Here is a 22,593-nt window from a genome sequence, read left to right on the forward strand (position 1 = left end):
GTTAATAACGACGTATTTTTTCTCTAACTTATTTGATTTTTCACATTTTTTAACTTTAAATTTAAAAAATATATTTTTAAATGTTAATATAACTTAAAATACAAAATTAAGATAATTATATTTAAAAATTATTTATTTTAGTTTATTTAAGTAAAAAAATCTGATTTACAATTAAAATTATTTATAAACATTCATGAATTTATCACTTATAAATTATTAATTTATTTTAAATTTAAAATTATTTATTTTAATATTTCCCAAACCGATGCTTAATATATTATGCGCTTACTCCTTACTCCCGAATTTTAAAAATAGTGAAAAGTAAGGGCAAAATAAGTAAAATAATTTTATTTTTATTTATAATCATATTTCAAAATTTTTGAAAAGAACGAAATGAAGTGCGTTCGAAACTTTCATCCCGAATGTAACAAAAATCACTTAATTACTTCCTTTACAAAAACTCGGTAGCAGGGCTTAGTCTGAATTTTATTTGCGGCCGTTTATATTCTCCGATTCTGGATTTTCATTGGCGGACTAAAATGACACAAATTTAGTACTTGGGTGATTCTCCTAGCACTAGCACTAGCATAGCAAGTACTACTACTACTACTACTACTACTTGTTGTCCCAATTAATAATACCAGATAGCCCTTCTTGTTAATCCAGATGGGGGGATTTTTAGTTGCAGTAGGACTTCCCAGCCCTATCAATCTTCATCATCATCCTCACTTAAATCACTACAATCTTGTGTTATCTTTGTCGTCATCGTCTTCGAATAATAACCAGAAGAATACACTACAATCTTGTTATCTTCCTATTTCCAACTCAAAGCCTACAACAACAGCCGCATCGATTTTATCATCTTCTTCTTCTTCTTCCGATTTTATTCATTTTGATGAGAGAAACAGTCCACTCCAGGTAACTACCCCCCCCTCTTTCTTCTTTAGAGCTCAACAATTTATTGTTCATCAGATTTTATTGATTCTACCTATCTTTTTTTATCCTTTTATTTTAGTAATGCTAAGGGTCCTATAAATTTTCAATCGAAATGTGAGTTAGCAAGTTTTAATTGAATGCATACAAGCTTCATTTTTTTTAACAGGATGCAATCATTCTAAATTTGCAGATTGCTAATTTAGGAGTTTATTTTTTTTTGGGTCCCCAGTGTTTTTGTTTTGATTTTACAAGAAGTTGACACGGATGAAGCAACCTTTGTCTCCAATTCATTAAAGTACTTAGATGTGTGTCAGGTATCGAAAGCATGTATTAGAGTTCTAAAGACTTTTTTAAATTTTAATTGAATTTGAGCAAATTTTAGAGGGGCCTTTTTAAGGAGAAAAGGGTTTGAAAGGGCACAAAATAAGGTTAAATGACCCTTCCTGACAAAAAAAGGTTAAATGACCCTAAATCGCACAACCTGAAATGAAAGCCCTCTGGGGGCACAAGTAAACAATGTTTTATACGTTGCATTTCTGCTATCTTTGACCGTTGCACTGAAGTCAACAACAACAACACACTTCAATTGGTGGAAGCCAGTCTATCAAGCGTGCATAACATTAACCAAGGAACCCTACCTTCGTTTGTGATTTTTAGGAAACACATGATTACAATGCGTTTTTGTTCTTCTTGGAAAGTGACTTGAGATTTTGTACAGTAGTAACATAGATTAAATTTGTGTGTTTAGTAAACATGGGATAAAACTGCATGTTTTTGTGCCAAAAACAGCCTACACCCTTTTTAAAATTACAATTCAGTGCCGCCATTTTTTTTTTAAATTAATTAAAACCCCCAAACATGTGAAATCCAAAAAAAAAATCCCATAGAATATTTGGTTGAATACCACCTTTTCGTTATCATCCTACAGAATAACACAAGTCCACTACAATGATCCCTCCTTTATCATGTATGCTTAAATAAAGGGTATTATTATAATTACCTTGAATTTAGAATTAACACTATAAGCTAATTAAATTGGTTGTGTACACCCTTGTTTTGCTTATAGAGTATTATTAGTACCCTTGTAACTAACATTGATGTATCTTTAACTTTACTAATTTGGATGTCTATATCACAGGTAAACAAGGAAATACAAAGATGCTATGAACTCATTAACAGACTTGGCAGGGGTGTTGTCTATTTAGGATCCTCACGATTGGGAGGTGACCATCCGCATTACAAGAAATCACTAGAATTAGCAAGAGAGGCATGTCTCTGTATTTTTCTTGCATACTAATCATTGGTTAACCTCACAAGTCACAAGTACAGGAGGGCTAAAAACAATATAGTGCATAATTGTATATGTTCTTATATGTGTGGTTCCTGCAGGTTGCGAACCTTTTGGACTGTACATCATGGTCAGGGGTCGGGCCAGGCCTGATGGATGCTGTCAACCAGGGTGCCCTAGAAGCAGGAAAGCCAGTTGGTGGCTTCAAGATAGCTAAAGAAGCTGGTGAATGGACTGCCACAAATTTTCATCCCTATCTACCTTCTGATACTTACCTTACATGCAGGTAAATGTAAGTGTAGAAAAGATGTTTCGAGCTTTTTCTGTAGATTATCAACTAATTGCTTGAAAGAATATGCAGATTTTTTTCTGCAAGAAAGCATGGACTTGTTGATGCTGCCGTCAGGGCAAGTACCTCTGACAGGACAGCAGTAATTGCCCTCCCTGGAGGGATAGGGACTCTAGATGAGATTTTTGAGATTTTAACACTAATTCAACTGGAAAGGATAGGATCAGTACTTCCAGTCCCCTTTATTTTGATGAATTACGACTCTTTCTACACCAAGCTGCTAGAGTTTTTGGATCAGTGCAAGGACAAGGGAACTGTTGCAGAAGGAGAGGTTCAATCCTTGTGGAAAGTTTGTGATAACAATTTGGAGGCTCTGACATATTTAGCAGAGTTTTATGATCTTCCTCCATCTGAGATTAGGTTAACAGAAAACTAAAAACTATGCCACATTTGTTTTATGTTTTTTTTAATAGATAACTAAGGAGATATAGAAGACTGGAGGATGGTGAAACTTTTTTAAGATAAATGGCGTTGCAGCATTGATCAATTTTTACTGTTTTGTTTAGTGTTTTTTTGCGGGCATATTAAACCTGGACACCAACAGCAGAGTAGTACATTATATCTCAAGCATCTAGTTCAGTGGTACATCTAAAAATAATTGATTTTTGATAATGGATCCATAAGCTTTAGTACTACAACTTATATACAATGGTTTTCGAGATGGATTCATAAGCTTAAGGACTACAACCTTTATGATGGATCCATTAGATTAAGCACTATTTTGATATCTTTGTTTACATTAAACCTAATCTAATATCCCAGATGCTGATGACAATGGCAAGTAGTAGCTGCTGGGTGACAGACAAATTCCGGAAAGCTCTATTTGGATTATGATACTGAAGATGATAACATTGACTGCAATTTCCTCTTCCATAGGCGCCACATGGTTGATATCGGGCATATGTAAGTTGCGAGAACATCCTCTAAATTTCCAACCAGTTATTTGTACTTCTTTTCCACTTTTCCCCATCACCTTCTTGAAACCCAAAATTAGCTATTTCTGTACATGAACACACATGCACACACAAAATAATATTTTCATGCAGTAATCAATCTACTGCTGCAGATTAGCTGCAAAATACATATATATGTGAAGGAACATCCGTGCCATTAGTATTTTTCAATTTTTTTGCCAATGTCTTTTCCGACTGTATCCACCGTCAAAACAAAACTCTACAACTACCGTTCTTGAAAATATCGTATATGAAATATATTTGATATAGTAAGACAATCTGCAGCGGGATAATTGTTGATGCCAAACAACTCCCCTGTTCAGATCAGGAACTGCTGAACTTCTTTTGACACTCTTGGCAATTCAAGCAAATGTTTGATCAACTTTGCTATCTAGCTGTTTACCTGTAGATGAAGCCGGGGGCATTTCCTTGTGTTTAATTTTCTAGTGGGACATGTAGTTCCACTTCAGGGCTGTATAAGTCATTGTACCTTTGGCAAAAGTATTTCTATGAGTTATCTTATGATAGGAGGTGCCAGTTGATTAAATTTTTGCCCTTGAACTAGTTTGCGCCGATTACGAGACTAGGGCCATAAATTCAATGAAGATAGGCCAATATACAATTTGACATTGTTACCTGCACATAAGTTTTTCAAATACAATTACATTCAAAGACTCATTACTGCGCCTAATTGCCGACCTTATTCATTGTGAAATTATGGAATATGTTTTTTACTATCTTTGAGGCATTATTAGATTTATCTATGCAGAGATTATTTTCACCGTCTTGGCTATAGATTTCTGTAACTGTAACCGATTAAAAAAGTCTCAAGAGTTTCCTTCAAGCTTTTGGGGAAGAAAAAAGCCAACTGGCATAGTGTAGTTTTATAATATTAGGATAACTGATGTAAAAAAAAAGAATAACTGGATTGCAAACCCCAGCTGTGTTAGGCTGCTTCCAGTTTTATTAGTTATTTTCCTTTAAGAATCCTCTGTATAATTTATTAGTAGAAAATTCGTTATGTTCAGCTGAGTTTTCTGCCTTGTGGTGTCCAGTTTGTAAGTTGATTCAGTATTGCACAGCACAAATAGTCACAGGCAAAGGCCGCAGCCACTAATTGCAAACCCCAGTTTATCATAATAGATCACACTTCCTACATGGCATAGACACAGAAAGAATGCCCTCATCTGCTCCATTCCCTTGTTATCATAGATTGATCGATCTTTCAAGGGTGAAATTTTAACTGACATAGATCACCAGACTCTTTCCTTTAAATGGCTGGCTCATTGTAAGTTTCTGACCTTTGCATATTACATCTGAATAGAAATCTACATACCCACCTAATTTATCTTTTGAGTCTTAATTTTGAATTGCATTCATGATACTTGCAGATTTTTTAACACAAAAGTTACATTTGGTTGCACACACTGTTGGATAGTGGCTGGTTTGAGAATTCTCAGTAGTGTAGTTCTCGGTTTAAAACATCAGAACATCACCTTATCGAGCTATCTGAACTCGTACTTTTCCATGTCAAATAAGTACACGATAACAAATTCTAGTTATTCAGCTAGGTTCAATAATCCCAAATTAGTTCCACTTGACATATTGTTAGGACCTATTGCACTTAGGAAATTGCATATGAGCCAGTAATTTTGTCGCTTGCTGTGATTGCTAGCTTAGGCATTACATGGCCGACAAGTTAATTCGAGTGTTGGTTGTTTTGGTAAAAGATTCGACCAAGACAGTACAAGTTTTTCACGGAAGATATAAATTTACGAACATAAAGAAGACTGCAGAATCATATTCATTACAAATTCTGTAATACAATAACTGTATATACATCAATAGTAAAAACACGGTATGATCTATTTAGTTGCAGATATATGTGAGCCTCAAGGAGTATAATATTAGTATGACAACATATTCTATACATAAAAGTAGTTGGTACTTAACCAGAAAAAAATCTGTTCCATGACTGCCATGGTAAGAATCCGCCTGCAAGAAAGAAACAATAGTGATGAATGGAGTAGGATCAGAAGTTAAGTTGAAGGAATAATAACAGGGAAGCAATACAAAAGACGTGTGTAGGGGCATGTCAGTGTTAGATATTGGTAGCAGAAAAGAAGAGAATGTTTACCACAGTCAGGGCAGCGTATATACTCTTTTTTGTCCATTAATACGAGTCCTGAACCTTGACAGATCTCGCACTTTTTCTGCGCCACCTGCATTACGAGGACATACTTGAGATTTAACACTTCTGTTATGTACACAAAGATGAATTAATTTTTTTTTTTAAGTTTAGGTGTATAAAAAACCAAAAAGAAAAAAGAGTTGAGAGGTTGTGAATGGCTGACAACTTACAATCCGCTTGGAGAATTCAATAGCAGCGACGATGAAAGGGATAACACCAGCTGCATAAATATATAAATCATATAAGAATGAAAGAAATGCTTATCAAGGGGCCAGGTATGCAGATAAAGGTCAAGTAGGAAAATAGGTGTAAAGAGAAGTGAGTTAGAAGATACCTAGAGCGCCAACCAGGATCTGCCAAGTGAGCTCAGGTTCAGAAGCAGCAGAAACCGCAGCAGAAACAGCCTGATCACTGCTAATGGCTAACGACGACAAAGAAGAAGATTGACAGTTGGTGCTCCTGAACCACAGTAGACGGTAGTGGGGGATAGGAATCACTCCACAAGCGCCTGGAATATTGTAATTGTTGGGTCTGATAGAAGAGTGGTGGTACCTGCAGCAGCTGCTTAATTCTTTACTTGCTGGTGCTACTGCTGAGGATGATATGGATTTAATTGTCATCATGATACAAGTAGCATCCAGTGCCAACATCCAAGTTGTAGCTAAGCTCTAAGCAGCTATACAGGTATGGATGGTTAAGACCCTGTGGCTAGGCTTTTTCCCCTGCCTACTTGGTTTGATGAGGGCCACGTTCATTCATTTTTCTCCATAGCTCTCCTTTTTTGTCTTGGAATAGTTATTCTCAAGTATTTTTATTTTCTAAATAATTACTTTTTAGAAACTCAATAAACAAATATCCTATAAATGATAATCTTATTTATTTATTTAAATTCTGATACAAATTGTTTGAATGATGGTTTGTTGGCTCCCATCATAATTCGAAAAAATTAGTCATGCTTTTTGCAAAAAGACAAGGTACTCCAATCACAAAGCATACTTATCCTGATAATGAATATGGGCGGAACCAAGAGAGGCAAATCTTGACTGAAACCCTGGGCTAAGCTAAAGTTTTTATATAAAGTCATCATTTATATTTAAAAATTTGTGAAAATTTCTTTTCAAGGCCCGGCTACACTCCCCTATTGAGTAATGTCCGAGCGCTGCATCAAGGGGAAAAATTTAGCAATAAATCATTTTAGTCCCTGATATTTTGGGATCTTAGTTCCGGCACTAATAATAAATTAAAGTATTTTTCAAACGTCAATGCGATTCAGATTTAATAAAGAAATAGCTTTTATATAGTTGCTAGTATGCAAATCGGGAGAGAAATTAAGCTCTTCTTGCTCAAACACAATACACTGCTTCATTTTTAATATCCATCGACTGTGGCGGTAGCATCCATTATTGCGTACAAATTAAAGCACACATGTAAACAATTGGATGGATATATCATATACACATACACGGAACTAGCAAGTTAAAATGAGGCGGGTTACCGAAGTTTCACGCACCAATCACCCATTGCATCAAATTTATCAATCATAACTTCCATGTTAATTTTTTTAAGCACATCCTCTATCTCTATATATAACCATAACTCCGCTTTTTAGCTTACCCGGACTTAGAAATGCGACTCAACCCTCATGTTGTTTACTTTATTAGTTTTCTAAAAAACTTTTTTTAGAAAATAGAAAAAATTGAATGGGTTCAACTTGCATATTTTTTAAAATGAAAACTAGAAAAATGAAAAACACGGTTTTTTTGATTTATAATTAGGAATGGGAAACAGAAAACTGGTTTTTTAAGTAAACAGCCCCTCAAGTTTTCGGTACTTTTTTTTTTTTGAAATAAACGTACTTGCTTTTCATTCAACTTGAATCAATAGTTAATACATCTGAGATAAACGCCGGAGGGGTATTAACCCACTCCTGGATACCTGACATAGAATGAGTAACCCTTGCCAATTTGTGAGCTACTTCATTCGCAGACCTATCAACAAATTCAACTAGCACTTCGTCATAGTGCTTAAATAACTCAATACAACTTAATACAGTCAAATGGAAATATGCACGTCCCTGGACATGTTTGCACGCATCCGCAAGTGTTTTAGCATCAGTTTCAAACACACACCTTTTATACCCCAAATCTTTAGCCCACGATAGTGCTTCCTTCAAGCTCATTGCTTCTACCTCTCTTGGATGATAAGTAGCTTCAATCTTCTTATTTCTTGCTCGAATAAAGGCCCCCCTCTCATCACGAAATACAAATCCCGGTCCAGTATACCTAGATTCTGCAAACACAGCGGCATCAATGTTTACTTTTATCCATCCTGGTTATGGTGGGTGCCATTTTCTTACACTCACACCTTTGACCGCCTTGTACATGTATCTCTCCAAACATCTTTGCTTCCACTCGTATAACATATTTCTTGCCATTTCATGCACCCCAAATGCAGAAGTATTGATTTTATCCCATACCCACATGTTCCTACTGTAACGACCGAGAATTTTGCGTCGTAATTAAGAAAGTAAAGTATGTGTTATGTGATGAGATTATGTGATTAAGTGGTGATTATTTGTTTTATCTGTATACTAGAGTTAAGGAGCGTGGATAAAAACGTTCCAATTTAAAGAGTCAGCTTAGAAGTCAAGCTGTGGTTTCGGGCCGTCAGGTAGAACGGAACCCGTCCTAAAATGGAAATTAAATAATATAAAATGTGAATTATATGTGAAGTAAATGAATGAAGTATTTCGTCTTAAGAGACGTGTTGATTGACAAAGGTAATGAGAAGCGTATTCGAAACGCTGAGCATCGGGCCGTCAGGCTGAACGTGACCCGGTACGCGTAAAAAGGGAATAAAGATTAAAGAGGGATAGATTCTATGATCAGACCAGAGTCGTTTTGTGACTATATGCGTGTGATTGCTAGACTGTGTGCATGATTATATGTTCTGTGATAATTTCTGTGAATTTTAAAGGAATTATGTGATTTACATAAGGGTTTATTTAACCTTCGTGCATTTTTATAAAATCATCTGAGATGGATAAAAATATGGGATTCGTTCTGTTATCTTCGTAGAGGTCTTAGAGACTTTTTAAAAATGAAAAGTGAATTTAATTGTGGGTCTTTGCATTTTTAAATTGATTTTATGTGGAAAAGGTATTTATTAAAGCGAGTTTGCGAAATTCATATAAAATCAACCGCTCGCTCAAATTCTTATTATGAGTAATGGATGAAAAGCTAATTTCGAGACCTACGTGTTAAAATTGTCATTTTCAATAATTCTCGACTTTCCGAGAGAGAAATATTTTTATTTTGAATTTTGTTACATTTGAGTAAAAAGAGAAACAAAATGCAAATTAAAAAGGGAGTTATTAGATTACCATTTTGCCCTTGTGTTGGTGGAGTATAAATTACTCCTTCCTCCCCATTTTCTTCTTTCTTTTCCGTGCACTCACTCTTTTCTCTCCTTTTTTTCTTTCACTCTCTCTCTCTCTCTCACTCGAACAACTCTCTCTCGGCTCTCTCTTCAATTTCTCTCGGTATACCTCCTTTTTCCTTGATCAAACTTATCAATCATCCCTATTTCTTCTTGATAAACACTTATGTGTAGGTAGAAGTATGTGCATGTGTGTATTGGTGCTTGCATGCCGAAGTGTGTGTGTGTTTTTGGGTTCAGTTTTGAGCCAAGAACCGAGGGCTTGCTTGATTAGTTCGTATCCTATAATTATTGTGCTGAAATCAGTTTGCATGTGGTGTTGATGCATTTCTTTTGAGAAATCGGGGGTTTCGTGGTTGGACACCCTCGAATGAGGGCACCACCGTGAAGCCACCGCCACCGGTGATGAACTCCGGTGAACCGGTGGTGAGCTATGATGTTAAAAAAACTGAGCTCTAGAACCTTAAGATCACTTATTTATGTTTGCATGTGGTGTTTTGATTAAAAGGCCGAATGGCCCTTACTATTTTAAGGAAATCAAGTTGATTATATTGAAATGCATGAGTCATTGATTTGATGTTGAAATATAGGTGGATTTGTGATTCAAGAATTAAGAATATCAAGTTGCATGATTGTTTTTGAAAAAGGCCGAATGGTTTTAATCTTTAAGGTTGTTTGATTTGAATTAACTTGTTTAAAATAATGAGGGATTGTTATTAGATTAAAAAGGAATGAAAATATTGTTGCATGCTAAGTTTAGGTTCGAATTTTTGTGTTAATAAGAAAGGAAATTGATTTTTGTTGGATAATCTTGGTAAACACTAAGTATAAATGGACTAAAAGTGATTGCATGTTAGTTTTAAAAAGGATCAAGATGTGCATGTCAATGATTTGTCCTTGGGATGTGAATTTGAGTTATTGCCGAATGAAATTGAGTTAAAATAGATTAATTTGATGAATGAATGGATGTATGTTGTAATTTAGATAAAAATCAATTGTGTTAAGGAACTTAGTTGGCTTACGTGATAAAGATAAAGTATTTGATATTGTGCTAAGTTAACATTGAATTGCATGTGAGCATGTATGTATGTTTTGGTTCGAATGGTTGTTGATCAAGAAAATGGTGCTAGTTTAAATGTGGAATCATGTTAGAACTAAAGTTGTATGGTGTAATTTTAAGAAATTTGATTGTATATGTATAATTATGGTTCGGATTTCTATGATTAAAAGAAAGGAGAGTGGTTCTTTAAAGGTTGTTAATTGAGATACGTGTTTATGTGAATTGAAGTGAGTATTTGATTGATTTTATGGTGGTATTTGTAATTAGGCCGAATAGGCCATATGAACTTAAGGTCAAAACTTGGTTTTGATAATCAAATATGAAATGATTGGATGCGTATATGTGAATATCTATGGGTTGTTTAGTTGATTGTATTATGTGGTTCGAATTTAAGAAAAAAAAGGGGAATGAAGTCGATTGATATAAGTGATAGTATGCACGTAAATGTTTGGTTGTAAATGTGTCTAGTACTCGTAAAAGAGTAGTGTTAGTGTCATTTGAGAAATAGTCTAGGTCAAGCGAGTACGCTTTGATTGCTAGGTATATAAGGATATGAAAACTACGAGAAAGAATTGTGCTATGTGCTATGTGCTGTGTGCTTATTTGTATAAGCTATACTCGTATAGTTCGAGTCAAAAATATAATCGAGTTATCGTATAGAGTGATCGTTCCGGGAACGAGAGTTGGAAATCTAATTAAGATTTCTGGTTTTATTGTAGATTCGGAGCGTGAGGGCATTCGGGCTAGGAAAGGGAAAAGTATATTAGGTGGCAGTAGTTCAACCCTCAGGAAAGCAATTTCAGGCAAGTAACTATGATTACTTGTGTAAATGATTATAAAGGAAATGTTGTTCATACCATGTAGAGTATTGAACTGTTAAAGTATGAAACCCTTGCTTTATGAAACCCTGATATTGATTTGAAGTACCCTTTGTTCTTGATAACCTGTTATTGATAATCCTATTGATTTCACCCGTTGATAATCTGCCTTTCTGTTCAAGTTTCCTATAATGCCATGATCATATTGAACCTTTAATTATCTTGGTTAACTCTGTTTAATGATACCCTGTTTCTCTTGATCGCCCTAATAATCCCTAAGTTATTTCTGATCCTTCAAATTTAGTACCTTATTAACCTTGATACATAATTCTTGAGAATTGTTCCTTGCGTATCTTTGATTCACTCCCTGAACTTTGTTTCTTTAAAAATCTGGATTAAGAATGAGTTTCGACTTGAAAGAGTCCGAATGATTTCAAAGGCTTGGTAATGATAAAATGAATTTTAGAAAACCTATTGTTTTCCAACTCAAGGTTTTCCAAATGAATTCCTGATGGATTGGATTGAGACGTAAGAGGCTAGTGGGACTAGTCCAGTCATGGTAAGAGGCTAGTGGGACTAGTCCAATTTAAGGCTGAAATTATGCCGAATGGTACCTTAAAGACCGGAATGGAGGTCGATACGGGCTGATCACCCGTATATAATGAAATGGAAAGATAAGTGATCCAATCAAGGGTTCTAAATGATTATTTAAGAAAAGGAACTGAAACTTTTATTCAGTAAATTGATTTTTGGAAATGAAAATGGTTCATACTGTTTTGAAAAGAGTTGATTATGTTATTGTGGAGCTTAGAGCTCAGAACCCTGATTCCTGAAAATTGTTGATCATATGAATGATTCTATATCTTGAAATACTGTTGCTTTCCTCTACCAAAAGATCTATTTTGATCCTATAATGATTTGTGTTGAATATCGGCTTTCATCCTATTTCGAGCCTTGTTTCTTGAAAGCCCAGCTATTCTTCAGATACCTTTCCTTATCTCAAAGAAAGCAAAAAAAAAAATGAATATACGGAAATCTGCCACCTAGATTAGCTAAAACAGAATGCCCTAGTTTGTTCAAAGCATATTGAGATTTGTTATTGTAGAACTGCTATTTAGTTACTTGCTGAGTTTTATACTCATTGTTTTGTCTTAATCTAACCATGGCAGTTAAGCAAGAAGATGGCCAGGCTTAGGCGCACTGCTCGTAAGAGCGTACCTGGTGGTCCCTACCGTGTTGAGGGCTTCCAGTTTCCAGAGCAGGTAGTACAGGTTATGAGTGAGCTCGCGCCTAGTAAAGAGGTGTTTAAAGATACAATGGGTTATCTGTCGGTTCCCAGCCGGAATCGATATTGATTATTTAATAATATTTTGGGTTTGTAAGTTATATTCGGTGATTGGTAGTTGTAATCTTGTCTCATACTTTATCCTGTTGATCCTGTTAGTAGTTAATCGGGGTTTATGCATATTTAATTAGTAGATTAGAGGTGTGTGAGTCCTCATTTCCTAACCCCGAGATTGAGGTCGTCACACCTACGGTTCCACAACTGCCAGCATGTCATAACGATCAAAGTCAATTTCTCCTGTGAACAATTACTAATCAACTGCTGAAATATATCAACAATATTTCCTGTATATCTATCCATTCTAGCTTCCCTCAACCCCACCATTTCCCAAACCGATCGTGTAAAAGAACAATCAAACATAATATGAGTGACATCCTCATCACGCACTAGACACCACGAGCACTTTTGATTTATCTCAACTCTCTTTGTAGCAAGCACTACTGCTGTTGGTATGACCAACTTACATGCACGCCATATAAAAGTTATAACTTTACCTGGCAATTCTGATGACCACAATGTCTTCCAAAAAGCCGCATGCGTCCAACTTTGTTCACCTTGGCTTATCCTATAGCAACTTTTTACTGAGAACAGGCCAGAATCTTCTAATACCCAGAACCAAGAATCCTCATTCTCCTGCTGTAGATTTGGTATGCTTCTGATCAGTTGAGCATCTATCTCATTGCAGATATCTTTTAGAACTTCTTCATCCCAACAATTTTTATCTATTTCCATCAAACCTGCAACCCGTGTATCCTCTAACTCTGGTGGCATATCAGTTGTTAAATATTCATTTTCTTTACAGGGTAGCCAGGGTATCTTCCTAACCCTCGTGGATTCTCCATTTCCGATCCTTCTTCGATTCCCTTGCTGTGCTACCTCCTGTGATGCAAGTATGTTTCTCCACATATAGCTAGGGTTGGTTCCTAACTGAGCCTGAAAAAAATCACATTTAGGGAAATATATCGCCTTCATGATACTTGTAACTAGGGGATTTGCATTTGTCAATAATCTCCACCCTTCTTTTGCCAACATGGCAATATTTACTTTACTGAGCTCCCTAAACCCCAAGCCTCCTCCTGCTTTAGCCGTACATAATTTATCCCAAGCCATCCATCTAATGCCTTTATTCGACCCTCCACTACCCCACCAAAATGAGTTCATTTGCCTTTGAATTCCATTACATATCTCAGCTGGTATCAAGAACAGTTGCATCCGGAAACTTGGTATGGTTTGTGCGGCATTTTTTAGAAGGACCAATTTCCCCCTTCGATAATGACTTATTTACCCAACCATGCAATCTCTGACTTACTCGATCACTTAGAAATTTGAATACATTATTTTTTCTCCTTCATATATGCATTGGTAGTCCCAGATAATTACCAGGTATAGGAATTTCCTTCACTTGAAGAATATCACACACCTGCGTTCTGTTAATTCTAGTGGTGTTGGGACTGAATGTCACACTTGATTTATCAAAATTTATTGCTTGTCCGGATAACTTTTCATACCTCAGAAGTATATTCTTCATGGTGGCTGTTTCCGATAGTGTAGCTTTGAAGAACAAATAACAGTCATCTGCAAAAAGCAGATTTGAAACCGCTGGTGCACCTCGAGCTATACTGCATCCATGTACTAACCCCACTTCTTCGTGTCTTCTAATCATACAGCTCAGCCCCTCTGCACATAGAATATATAGATAAGGGGAAATGTGATCCCCTTGTCTAATCCCTCGACTTGGCTGAATTTCTCCAAAGATCTCACCATCCTGTCTGAAACTATACGTACTGACTTTACACATGTTATAACCCGTTCTCTCCATGTACTATTAAATCCAAATTTCTCCAATATTGCTTCAAGAAAATGCCATTCTAACCTGTTGTAGGCTTTAGATACATCCAATTACAATCCCACCACTCCATTTACTCCTTGCGTACGTCTTCTAATGTAATGGTTAACTTCAAAAGCAAGAAGGGCGTTATCCGTAAGTAGCCTTCCTTCCATAAATGCACTTTGTTGATCTAAAATCACACTTGGAAGACACTGCTCCAATCCGTTTGCCATAACCTTGGACAATATCTGAAAAATCACATTACACAGCGATATTGGGCGCAGTTCAGTCATTTCCCGAGGCTGTTTAACCTTTGGGATAAGGCACACAACTGTTTGATTAGCACCTTCTGGAAATTCTCCAATATTGAGAAACTGTTGACAGAATTGTACCACGCCTTCCTCAATAATGCTCCAATATGCCTGGAAAAAACCAGGATTTAACCCGTCGATACCCGAGGATTTATTTGGGTGCATTGCAAACACAACATACTTGACTTCTTTGCATGTAACGAACACTATATGTGACGACTGAGAATTTTGCGAAGTAATTAAGTCAATAAAGTATGTGTTATGTGATGTGATTATAATTATATGATTAAGTGCTGATTAATTATCTTTTATGTACACTAGAGTTTAGGAGCGTGGATATAAACGTTCCAATTTAAAGAGTCAGCTTAGAAGTATAGCTGTGGTGTCGGGCCGTCAGGTAGAACGGAACCCGTCCTAGTAAGGAATTAAAGAATATAAAATGTGAATTATGTGTGATTGAATGAAATGAATGAGTAATAAAGTATTTTGTCCTAAGTGACGTGTTGATTGATTATGAGAATAAGAAGCGTAATCGAAACGCTGAGCGTCGGGCCGTCAGGCTGAACGTGACCCGGTACGCGTAAAAGAGGATAAAGATTAAAGAGGGATAGATTTTATGATCAGACCTGAGTCGTTATGTGATTATATATGTGAGATTGTTGTATGTGTGCATGGCTATGTGATCTGTGACAATTTTTGTGAATTTTAAAGGAATTACGCGATTTAAATAAAGGTTTAATTAACCTTCGTGCATTTTTATAAAATCATTCAAGTAAGATAAAAACTTGGGATTTGTTCTGTGATCTTCGTAGTGGTCCTAGAGACTTTTTAAAAATGATGAGTGAATTTGATTGTTGATCTTTGCATTTTTAAATTGATTTTATGTGAAAAATGTTATTATTAAAGCAAGTTTGCGAAATTCATATAAAATCAACCGTTCGCTCAAAATCTTATTATGAGTAATGGTTAAAAAGCTAATTTCGAGGCCTACGTATTAAAAATGTCATTTTCAATAATTCTCGACTTCCCGAGAGAGATATATTTTATATTTAATCCTTGTTTTATTTTAGTAAAAAGATGGGACAAGTAAGAGTGAAAAAGGAATTAGAAGATTACCAAATTGCCCTTGTTTTTGAGTGATATATAAACTCACTCCCTTTCTTTTTTCTTCTTCTTGCTCCGTGCTTTCACTTTCTCTCTTCTCTCTTTTCTCTCCTTCTCACTCGAACACTCTCTCTCTCTCTCTCTCTCGGCTTTCTTCAATCTCTCTCGGTATACCTCTCTTTTCTTTGATCAAACTCACCAATCATCCCTAAATCTTCTTGCTAAACACTTATATGTAGGTAGAAGTGTGTGCATGTGTGTATACCCACTTGCATGTCGATGTGTGTGTGATGTGTGTGCTCGGTGTGTGTGTGTTCACCCAAGAACCACTTGGTTCTTGTTATTGTTGTTGATGACATCTTGTTTAAGCTTGATTCTTTGTAAACAAATGATAAAGAAGATGTGCATGTTAGTTATTTTACGTAATTGATGGTAATCAGGGGCTTCGTGGTTGGACACCCTCGAATGAGGGCACCACCGAGATGCCACCGCCACCGGTGATGAACTCCGGTGAACCAGTGGTGAGCCATGATGTTAAAAACTGAGCTCTACTATACCAAACACTTATTTCGATTATTGCATGTGTCATTCTTGAAAAACCCAAATGGTTTTGATCTTTGAAGATATTGATTTGAGTTAACTTGTTTAAAGTGATTATGGATTGTTATTAGATTAAAAAGGAATGAAATTGTTGTTGCATGCTAAGTTTAGATTTTGTGCTAATAAGAAGAGGAATTTGATTTTTGTGAGTTAATCTTGGTAAACACTAAGTTTATATGGCCTTAAAGTGATTGCATGTTAGTTTTAAAGAAGATCAAGATATGCATGTCATTGATTTGTCCTTGAGATGTAAATTTGAGTTTTTGCCGAATGGGAATTGAGTTAAAAAGGGATTAATTTGATGAATAAGTGGATGCATGTTATGATTTAGGTGAAATTCGAATTCTTGGATTGTGTTAAGAAATTTAGTTGGTTTAATTGATAAAAATGAAGTGTTTGATATAATGATGAGTTGAAATTGAATTGCATGCGAGCATGTATGTATGTTTTGGTTTGAATGGTTGTTGATAAAGAAAGGGGTGTTAGTTTAAAAGTTGGATTATGCTAAGAATAAGGATGCATTGCGTAATTTTGAGAAATTTGATTGTACATATATGATTATGGTTCGAATTTTTATGATTAAAAGAAAGGAGAATGATTCTTTAATGGTTTTGAATGAGTTATGTGTTTATGTGAATTAAAGTACGGATTTGGTTGATTTTGTGTGATAAGGCCGAATAGGCCATAGGGATTAAAAGTCAAAAACTTGGTTTTGATGATCAAAAGGATGATTGAAGGTGTATAAGTGAATATCTATGAATTTGTTTGCTTGATTGTAGTATGTGGTTCGAATTAAGGAACAAAAGAAAAAGGGAACTAAGTTGATTGATTTTAAAAGATATAAATGATAGTTATGGACGTAAATGTTTGGTTGTGAATAAATCTTGTACTCTTAAGAGTTATAATAGTGTGATTTGAGAAATAGCTAAGAATAAGCAAGTGTGCTTCGATTGTTAAGTATATAAGGATATAAAAGTTACGAAAAAGAGATATGCTATGTGCTTATATGTATAAGCTATATTCGTATGCTCGAGTCAAGGATATAATCGAGTTATTGTATAGAGTGATCGTTCCGGGAACGAGAGTTGAGAATCTAATTAAGGTTTTGGTTTTATTGTAGATTCGGAGCGTGAGGGAATTCAGACTAGGAAAGGAAAGGATTTACTAGGTGGCAGTAGTTCAACCTTCAGGAAAGCAAATTCAGGAAAGTAACTCTGATTACTTGTGTAAATGGTTATAAAGAGAATGTTGTTCATACCATGTAGAGTATTGAACTGTTTAAGTATGAAACCCTTGCTTTATGAAACCCTGATATTGATTTAAAGTACCATTGTTCTTGATAATCTGTTATTGACAAGCCTATTGATTTCACCCTTTGATAATCTGTCCTTTCTGTTCAAGTTACCTATTAAGCCATGAATTGTATTGAACCTTTTGATTATCCTTGTTAACCCTGTTTAATGATACCCTGTTTCTCTTGATCACCCTATTGATCCCTAAACCAATGTTGATCCTTCTAATTTAGTGCTTTGTTATCCCTAATACAGAATTCTTATGAATTGTTCCTTGCGTATCTTTGAATCACTCCATGAACTTTGTTTCCTTAAAATCTGAATTAAGAATGAGTTTCGACTTGAAAGAGTCCGAATGATTTCAAATGCTTGGTAATGATAAAATGGATTTTTGAAAACCTACTTGTTTTTCCAACTCAAGGTTTTCCAAATGAATTCATGATGGATTGGATTGGGACGTAAGAGGCTAGTGGGACTAGTCTAGTCATGGTAAGAGGCTAGCGGGGCTAGTCCAACTTAAGGCTGAAATTATGCCGATTGGTACCTTAATGACCGGATGGAGGTCGGTACGGGCTGATCACCCGTACATTATGAAATGGAAAGAAAAGTAATCCAATCAAGGGTTCTAATTGATTATTTAAAAAGGGAACTGAAACTTTTGTTTAGTAAATTGATTTTTGGAAATGAAAATGGTTTATAATGCTTTGAAAAGAGTGATTATGTTATTATGGAGCTTAAAGCTCGAGAACCCTGATTCTTGAAATTGTTGATCATATGATTGATTCTATATCTTGAAATACTATTGCTTTCCTCTATTGAAAGATCTATTCTGATCCTTTAATGATTTGTGATGAATGTCGTCTTTCGTCCTGCTTTGAGCCTTGTTCCTTGAAAGCCCCACACTTTTCTTCAGAAACCTTTCCTTAACCCAAAAGATGGAAATCTGCCACCTAGATCAAATAAAGTAGAATGCCCCGAGTTTGGTAAAGAATATTGTGATTTGATATTGTAGAACTGCTATAAAGTTACCTGCTGAGTTTTATACTCATTTGTTTTGTTTTAATCTAACCATGGCAGTTAAGCAAGAAGATGGCCAGGCTTAGGCGCACTGCTCGTAAGAGCATACCTGGTGGTCCCTACCGTGTTGAGGGCTTCCGGTTGCCAGAGCAGGTAGTGGTAATTATGAGTGAGCTCGTGCCTAGAAAGAAGTGTATAAAGATACAATGGGTTATCTGTCGGTTCCCAGCCGGAATCGATATTGGTTATTTAATAATATTTTGGGCCTGTAAGTTATATTTTGTGATTGGTAGTTGTAATCTTGTCTCATACTTTATCCTGTTGATCCTGTTAGTAGTTAATCAGGGTTTATGCATATTTAATTATTAGATTAGAGGTGTGTGAGTCCTCATTTCCTAACCCCGAGATTGAGGGCGTCACAATTTGGTATCAGAGCTACACGATCTAGTCCCTGAGACAAGTTAGGAATAAAAAGGGGTATTTTGGGAATATATCTATATCGTGAGAGAGTTCGGCTCATATAGAGTTGAGTTAGACTATTAGGTATAGTCTAAGGAAAGTGTTGATTGGTAAAGCGGAAACTAGAGTTAGGGTATGAGTTAGCTGGAAGCTTTATTTAACCCTAACATTGTTTATTGGTTGCTGTTTTGTATTTTTTCTCAGGATCCTAGTAGTGGTAGTGACTCAGACTCAGAGATTAGTTTAACTGGTACCCCTGTGGACCCCATTCCACCCTCTCCAGAGGAGCCTGTGTATGTTAGTTCAGACCCAGAGGAGGACCCTTCTGAGAGTAGTGAGATCCCCATGCAGATTTCACCCTTGAGGCCAGATTCAGAGACCCCTGCCCCTGAGCCAGATTCCGAGATGCCTAAGACTGTTCATGTCAGTGTTGGTGGCAAGTTAGCCCAGGATCGAGACTTTGTGTACTCCCGCATTCCTGAGTTGGGAGCTTTGGTGGATAGACTAGCCAGAGAGTCTAGGCAGAGTGCTTCTGTTACGGATGATGAGTGGCGAGTTCGGGTGAAGATGGTGGAGCAGGTTGCCAGAAGGAGATTGGATGAGGGACCATCCACTAGTGATGCTGATGCTGAGGCCCGGAGGCTACATAAGATCATTCGCTGGATGTTGGTTGTGTTGAGGGAGATTCTAGATGATTAGACGGGACTATTGGTTGAGCCCGTAGATTGTTGTTTTCAGCGCCGGTAGGCTTTGGGATACTTGGTCAGATGCCGGGATCCCTTTTTCATTTATCTTGTTGTATTTAGATCAGTGTTGTAGTAGTAGTAGTAGTTGGAAGTTAGGGGTAGATAGAGGGATGTTTTCCAGTTTTTCCTCTATTTAACCCTGCTATTTATTGTACCTTATCTCAGAACTTATGATAACCAGAATTATCTCTATGTACCCTTTACCTAAATAAATCCATTGTCTTGCTTTCCATTGTGCACCTTGATTATCTTATAAATTGTTCTCAATACCATGTTTTCGTATAATCATGTTTAAAGATCATAAAACCCTGTTTTGTGCCATGATAAAACAACACTAATATGAGAATTATGTAGTAATAAGGATTGCATGTGCAAAAATGGGTAAAAACTTAAAACCCACAAAAGAGATTTCATAGAAACTGTTGTTATATATATGCCATGCCATCGTATTTCTAAATAATTGCTCAATCAGGTTTGTAAGAAATGGCCAACTCACCAGATCACCAAGAAGAAGAAATCCCCACCCAAGACCCAGAAATAAACCCAGAAACCACTATGATGAGCAGACTTGCTCAGCTTTTGCAACAACCTGTGGCCCCTAAAGTTGAAACTTTAAGCACTTTCAATCTGTTCATCCCCCAGAGTTCTTAGGCTTGCCAGACCCAATTAAAGCGCAGTCGTGGTTGAGAGAAATGGAAAAAGCCTTTAAGTTAGCAGAAGTTAAGGATGACAAGAAAGCTCAGTACGCAAGTTATTATCTGAAAGATGAAGCAAGTTTCTGGTGGGAGTCTTCTAAGGCGTTGTTGGAAGGCAAAGACTTATCTTGGGAGAAGTTCACCGAGATGTTTCTGGAAAAGTATTTGCCAAGCTATATGCAAGATCAGTTGGAAATGAAATTTCTGGATCTTAGACAGGAGGAAATGTCAGTAGCGGAATATGAAGTGAAGTTTTCAGAATTGTCAAGATTCGTACCTGAGTACGTGAATACGGAAGCGAAGAAGGCTAAGAGGTTCCAACATGGACTTAAGCTGTGGATTAGGAGTCAAATAGCAATGTTGGAGATTAAGAATTATGCTGCTTTGGTTCAGAAAGCAATGATAATGGAAGGTGAGCGGGAAGCTGCCCGAAGAGAAAATGAAGGAAGAAAGAGGAAGTTTGAAAGCTCTGAGCAAGAGCAAGGAAGCTCAAAGTTCAGAGGGAAGTTTGGGAAGAATGGTGGAAGTCAAAACCAAAAGTTCCAGAAGTTTAGACCCGGTAATGGAGCTCAGAAGAACCGTTTCCAGAAAGCTGGACAACCGGGGAAGGATAGCAGACCCCAGATGCAAGAATGCAGGAACTGTGGAAAGAGACACCCGGGGAGGTGTAATAAGCTGGATATAACGTATTTTAAGTGCAACCAGAAGGGACATTATTCTTCAGAGTGTCCAAATGGAGTAAGGAAGCCTGATTCGACATGTTTCAAGTGTGGCAAAGTGGGCCATATGGCAAGGAATTGCAAGGAGCCTGTGCAGAAGGCTAATGTTCTCAGAATTGCTGGACCGCCGTCACTCTCAGCACCATCAGATCAACCCAGAGCTAGAACCTTTAACATGACAATGAAAGATGCGGTGCAAGAGGTGGACGTGGTAGCAGGTATGCTTGTTATAAACTCAGTAGAAGTAAAAGTTTTGATGGATTCTGGAACAACTAGATCTTTTATCTCTGAAAGTATTCTTGATAAGTTAAATTGTGTTGCGTACCCTCTAGAGCCTAATATGATTATAGAGGTAGCAAATCAAGAGAAAGTTGTTGTTAATAAGATTTGTCCTGATTGTGATGTGTCTATAGAAGGTCGGCACTTTTCTGCTGACTTAATTCCCTTTAAGTTAGGAGAATTTGAGGTTATACTAGGAATGGATTGGTTGTCAAACCATGAGGCGCAAATAGAATGCAAAAGTAAGAAGATGAAGTTAAGAACCAAGGATGGTGAGGAAGTGATATTTAAAGGAAAGAGGCAAGAGAAGAAATTTCTAACGGCTATTGAGGCAAGAAGATTAATACGTCAAGGATGCGAAGTTTATTTGGCTCATGTCGTGGACGTGGAGAAAGAATCTGTGAAGATCGAGGATATTCCGGTAGTAAGAGATTTTCCGGATGTGTTTCCTGATGAATTGTCTGGACTACCTCCAGACAGAGAGATCGAGTTTACGATTGACTTGGCTTCTGGTACGGAACCAGTGTCGAAAGCTCCCTATCGCATGGCGCCAGTTGAAAGAAGGAATTGGCAGCTCAGTTGTAAGAGTTGTTGGACAAAGGAGTAATCCGACCGAGTGTATCCCCGTGGGGCGCACCGGTGTTATTTGTAAAGAAAAAGGATGGAAGTATGAGGTTGTGCATAGATTACCGCAAACTGAATAAGTTGACGATCAAGAATAAGTATCCTCTACCGCGGATCGACGACTTGTTTGACTAGTTAAAAGGAGCTTCGTGTTTTTTAAAGATTGATTTAAGATCTGGGTATCATCAGTTAAAGATCAAAGCGGAAGATATACCCAAGACAACATTCCGAACGAGATACAGACACTATGAATTTTTGGTAATGGCATTTGGCTTGACGAATGCGCCAGCTGCATTTATGGATCTTATGAACAGAGTATTCAAGCAGTATTTGGATAAGTTTGTTATTGTGTTTATCGACGATATACTGATTTACTCAAAGACGGAAGAAGATCATAAGGAGCATTTGAGGATTTCCTTGGAAATTCTGCGAAAAGAGAAACTGTATGCTAAGTTTTCAAAGTGTGAATTTTGGCTAAAGGAAGTGCAATTTCTTGGTCATGTAGTCAATAAAGAAGGAATTAAAGTGGACCCAGCTAAGA

At 36.6% G+C, this 22,593-nt stretch overlaps 2 protein-coding genes across 8 annotated transcripts; one reads left to right on the forward strand and one right to left on the reverse strand.

Annotated features, from left to right (window-relative positions):
* Positions 1-495: 495 nt before the first annotated feature.
* On the forward strand, positions 496-6,248 carry LOC141683652 (putative cytokinin riboside 5'-monophosphate phosphoribohydrolase LOGL10). 7 transcript variants are annotated; one of them, XR_012560393.1, is made up of 5 exons: positions 496-918; positions 2,075-2,203; positions 2,326-2,510; positions 3,336-3,476; positions 5,824-6,248. XR_012560393.1 is itself a non-coding variant. In XM_074488401.1 (4 exons), exons 1-4 carry the CDS (start codon positions 667-669, stop codon positions 3,340-3,342), a joined length of 573 nt encoding a protein of 190 aa, XP_074344502.1. In that variant the 5' UTR covers positions 496-666; the 3' UTR covers positions 3,343-5,464. The 7 variants fall into 7 exon arrangements, 2 of the variants coding, with proteins under 2 accessions (XP_074344502.1, XP_074344501.1); XR_012560394.1 differs by having other exon boundaries at positions 5,829-6,248; XR_012560390.1 differs by lacking the exon at positions 5,824-6,248 and adding an exon at positions 4,918-5,464 and having other exon boundaries at positions 3,336-4,814.
* LOC141683654 (uncharacterized) lies at positions 5,298-6,367 on the reverse strand. Its single transcript, XM_074488402.1, has 4 exons — positions 6,052-6,367; positions 5,888-5,937; positions 5,664-5,748; positions 5,298-5,521 (listed from the first exon to the last, which is right to left on the reverse strand). The coding sequence occupies exons 1-4, from the start codon at positions 6,365-6,367 to the stop codon at positions 5,475-5,477; spliced, it is 498 nt and encodes a 165-aa protein (XP_074344503.1). The 3' UTR covers positions 5,298-5,474.
* Between the last annotated feature and the right edge of the window lie 16,226 nt (positions 6,368-22,593).

This window comes from Apium graveolens, chromosome 9, assembly GCF_009905375.1.
Source record: "Apium graveolens cultivar Ventura chromosome 9, ASM990537v1, whole genome shotgun sequence".
NCBI lineage: Eukaryota > Viridiplantae > Streptophyta > Magnoliopsida > Apiales > Apiaceae > Apium > Apium graveolens.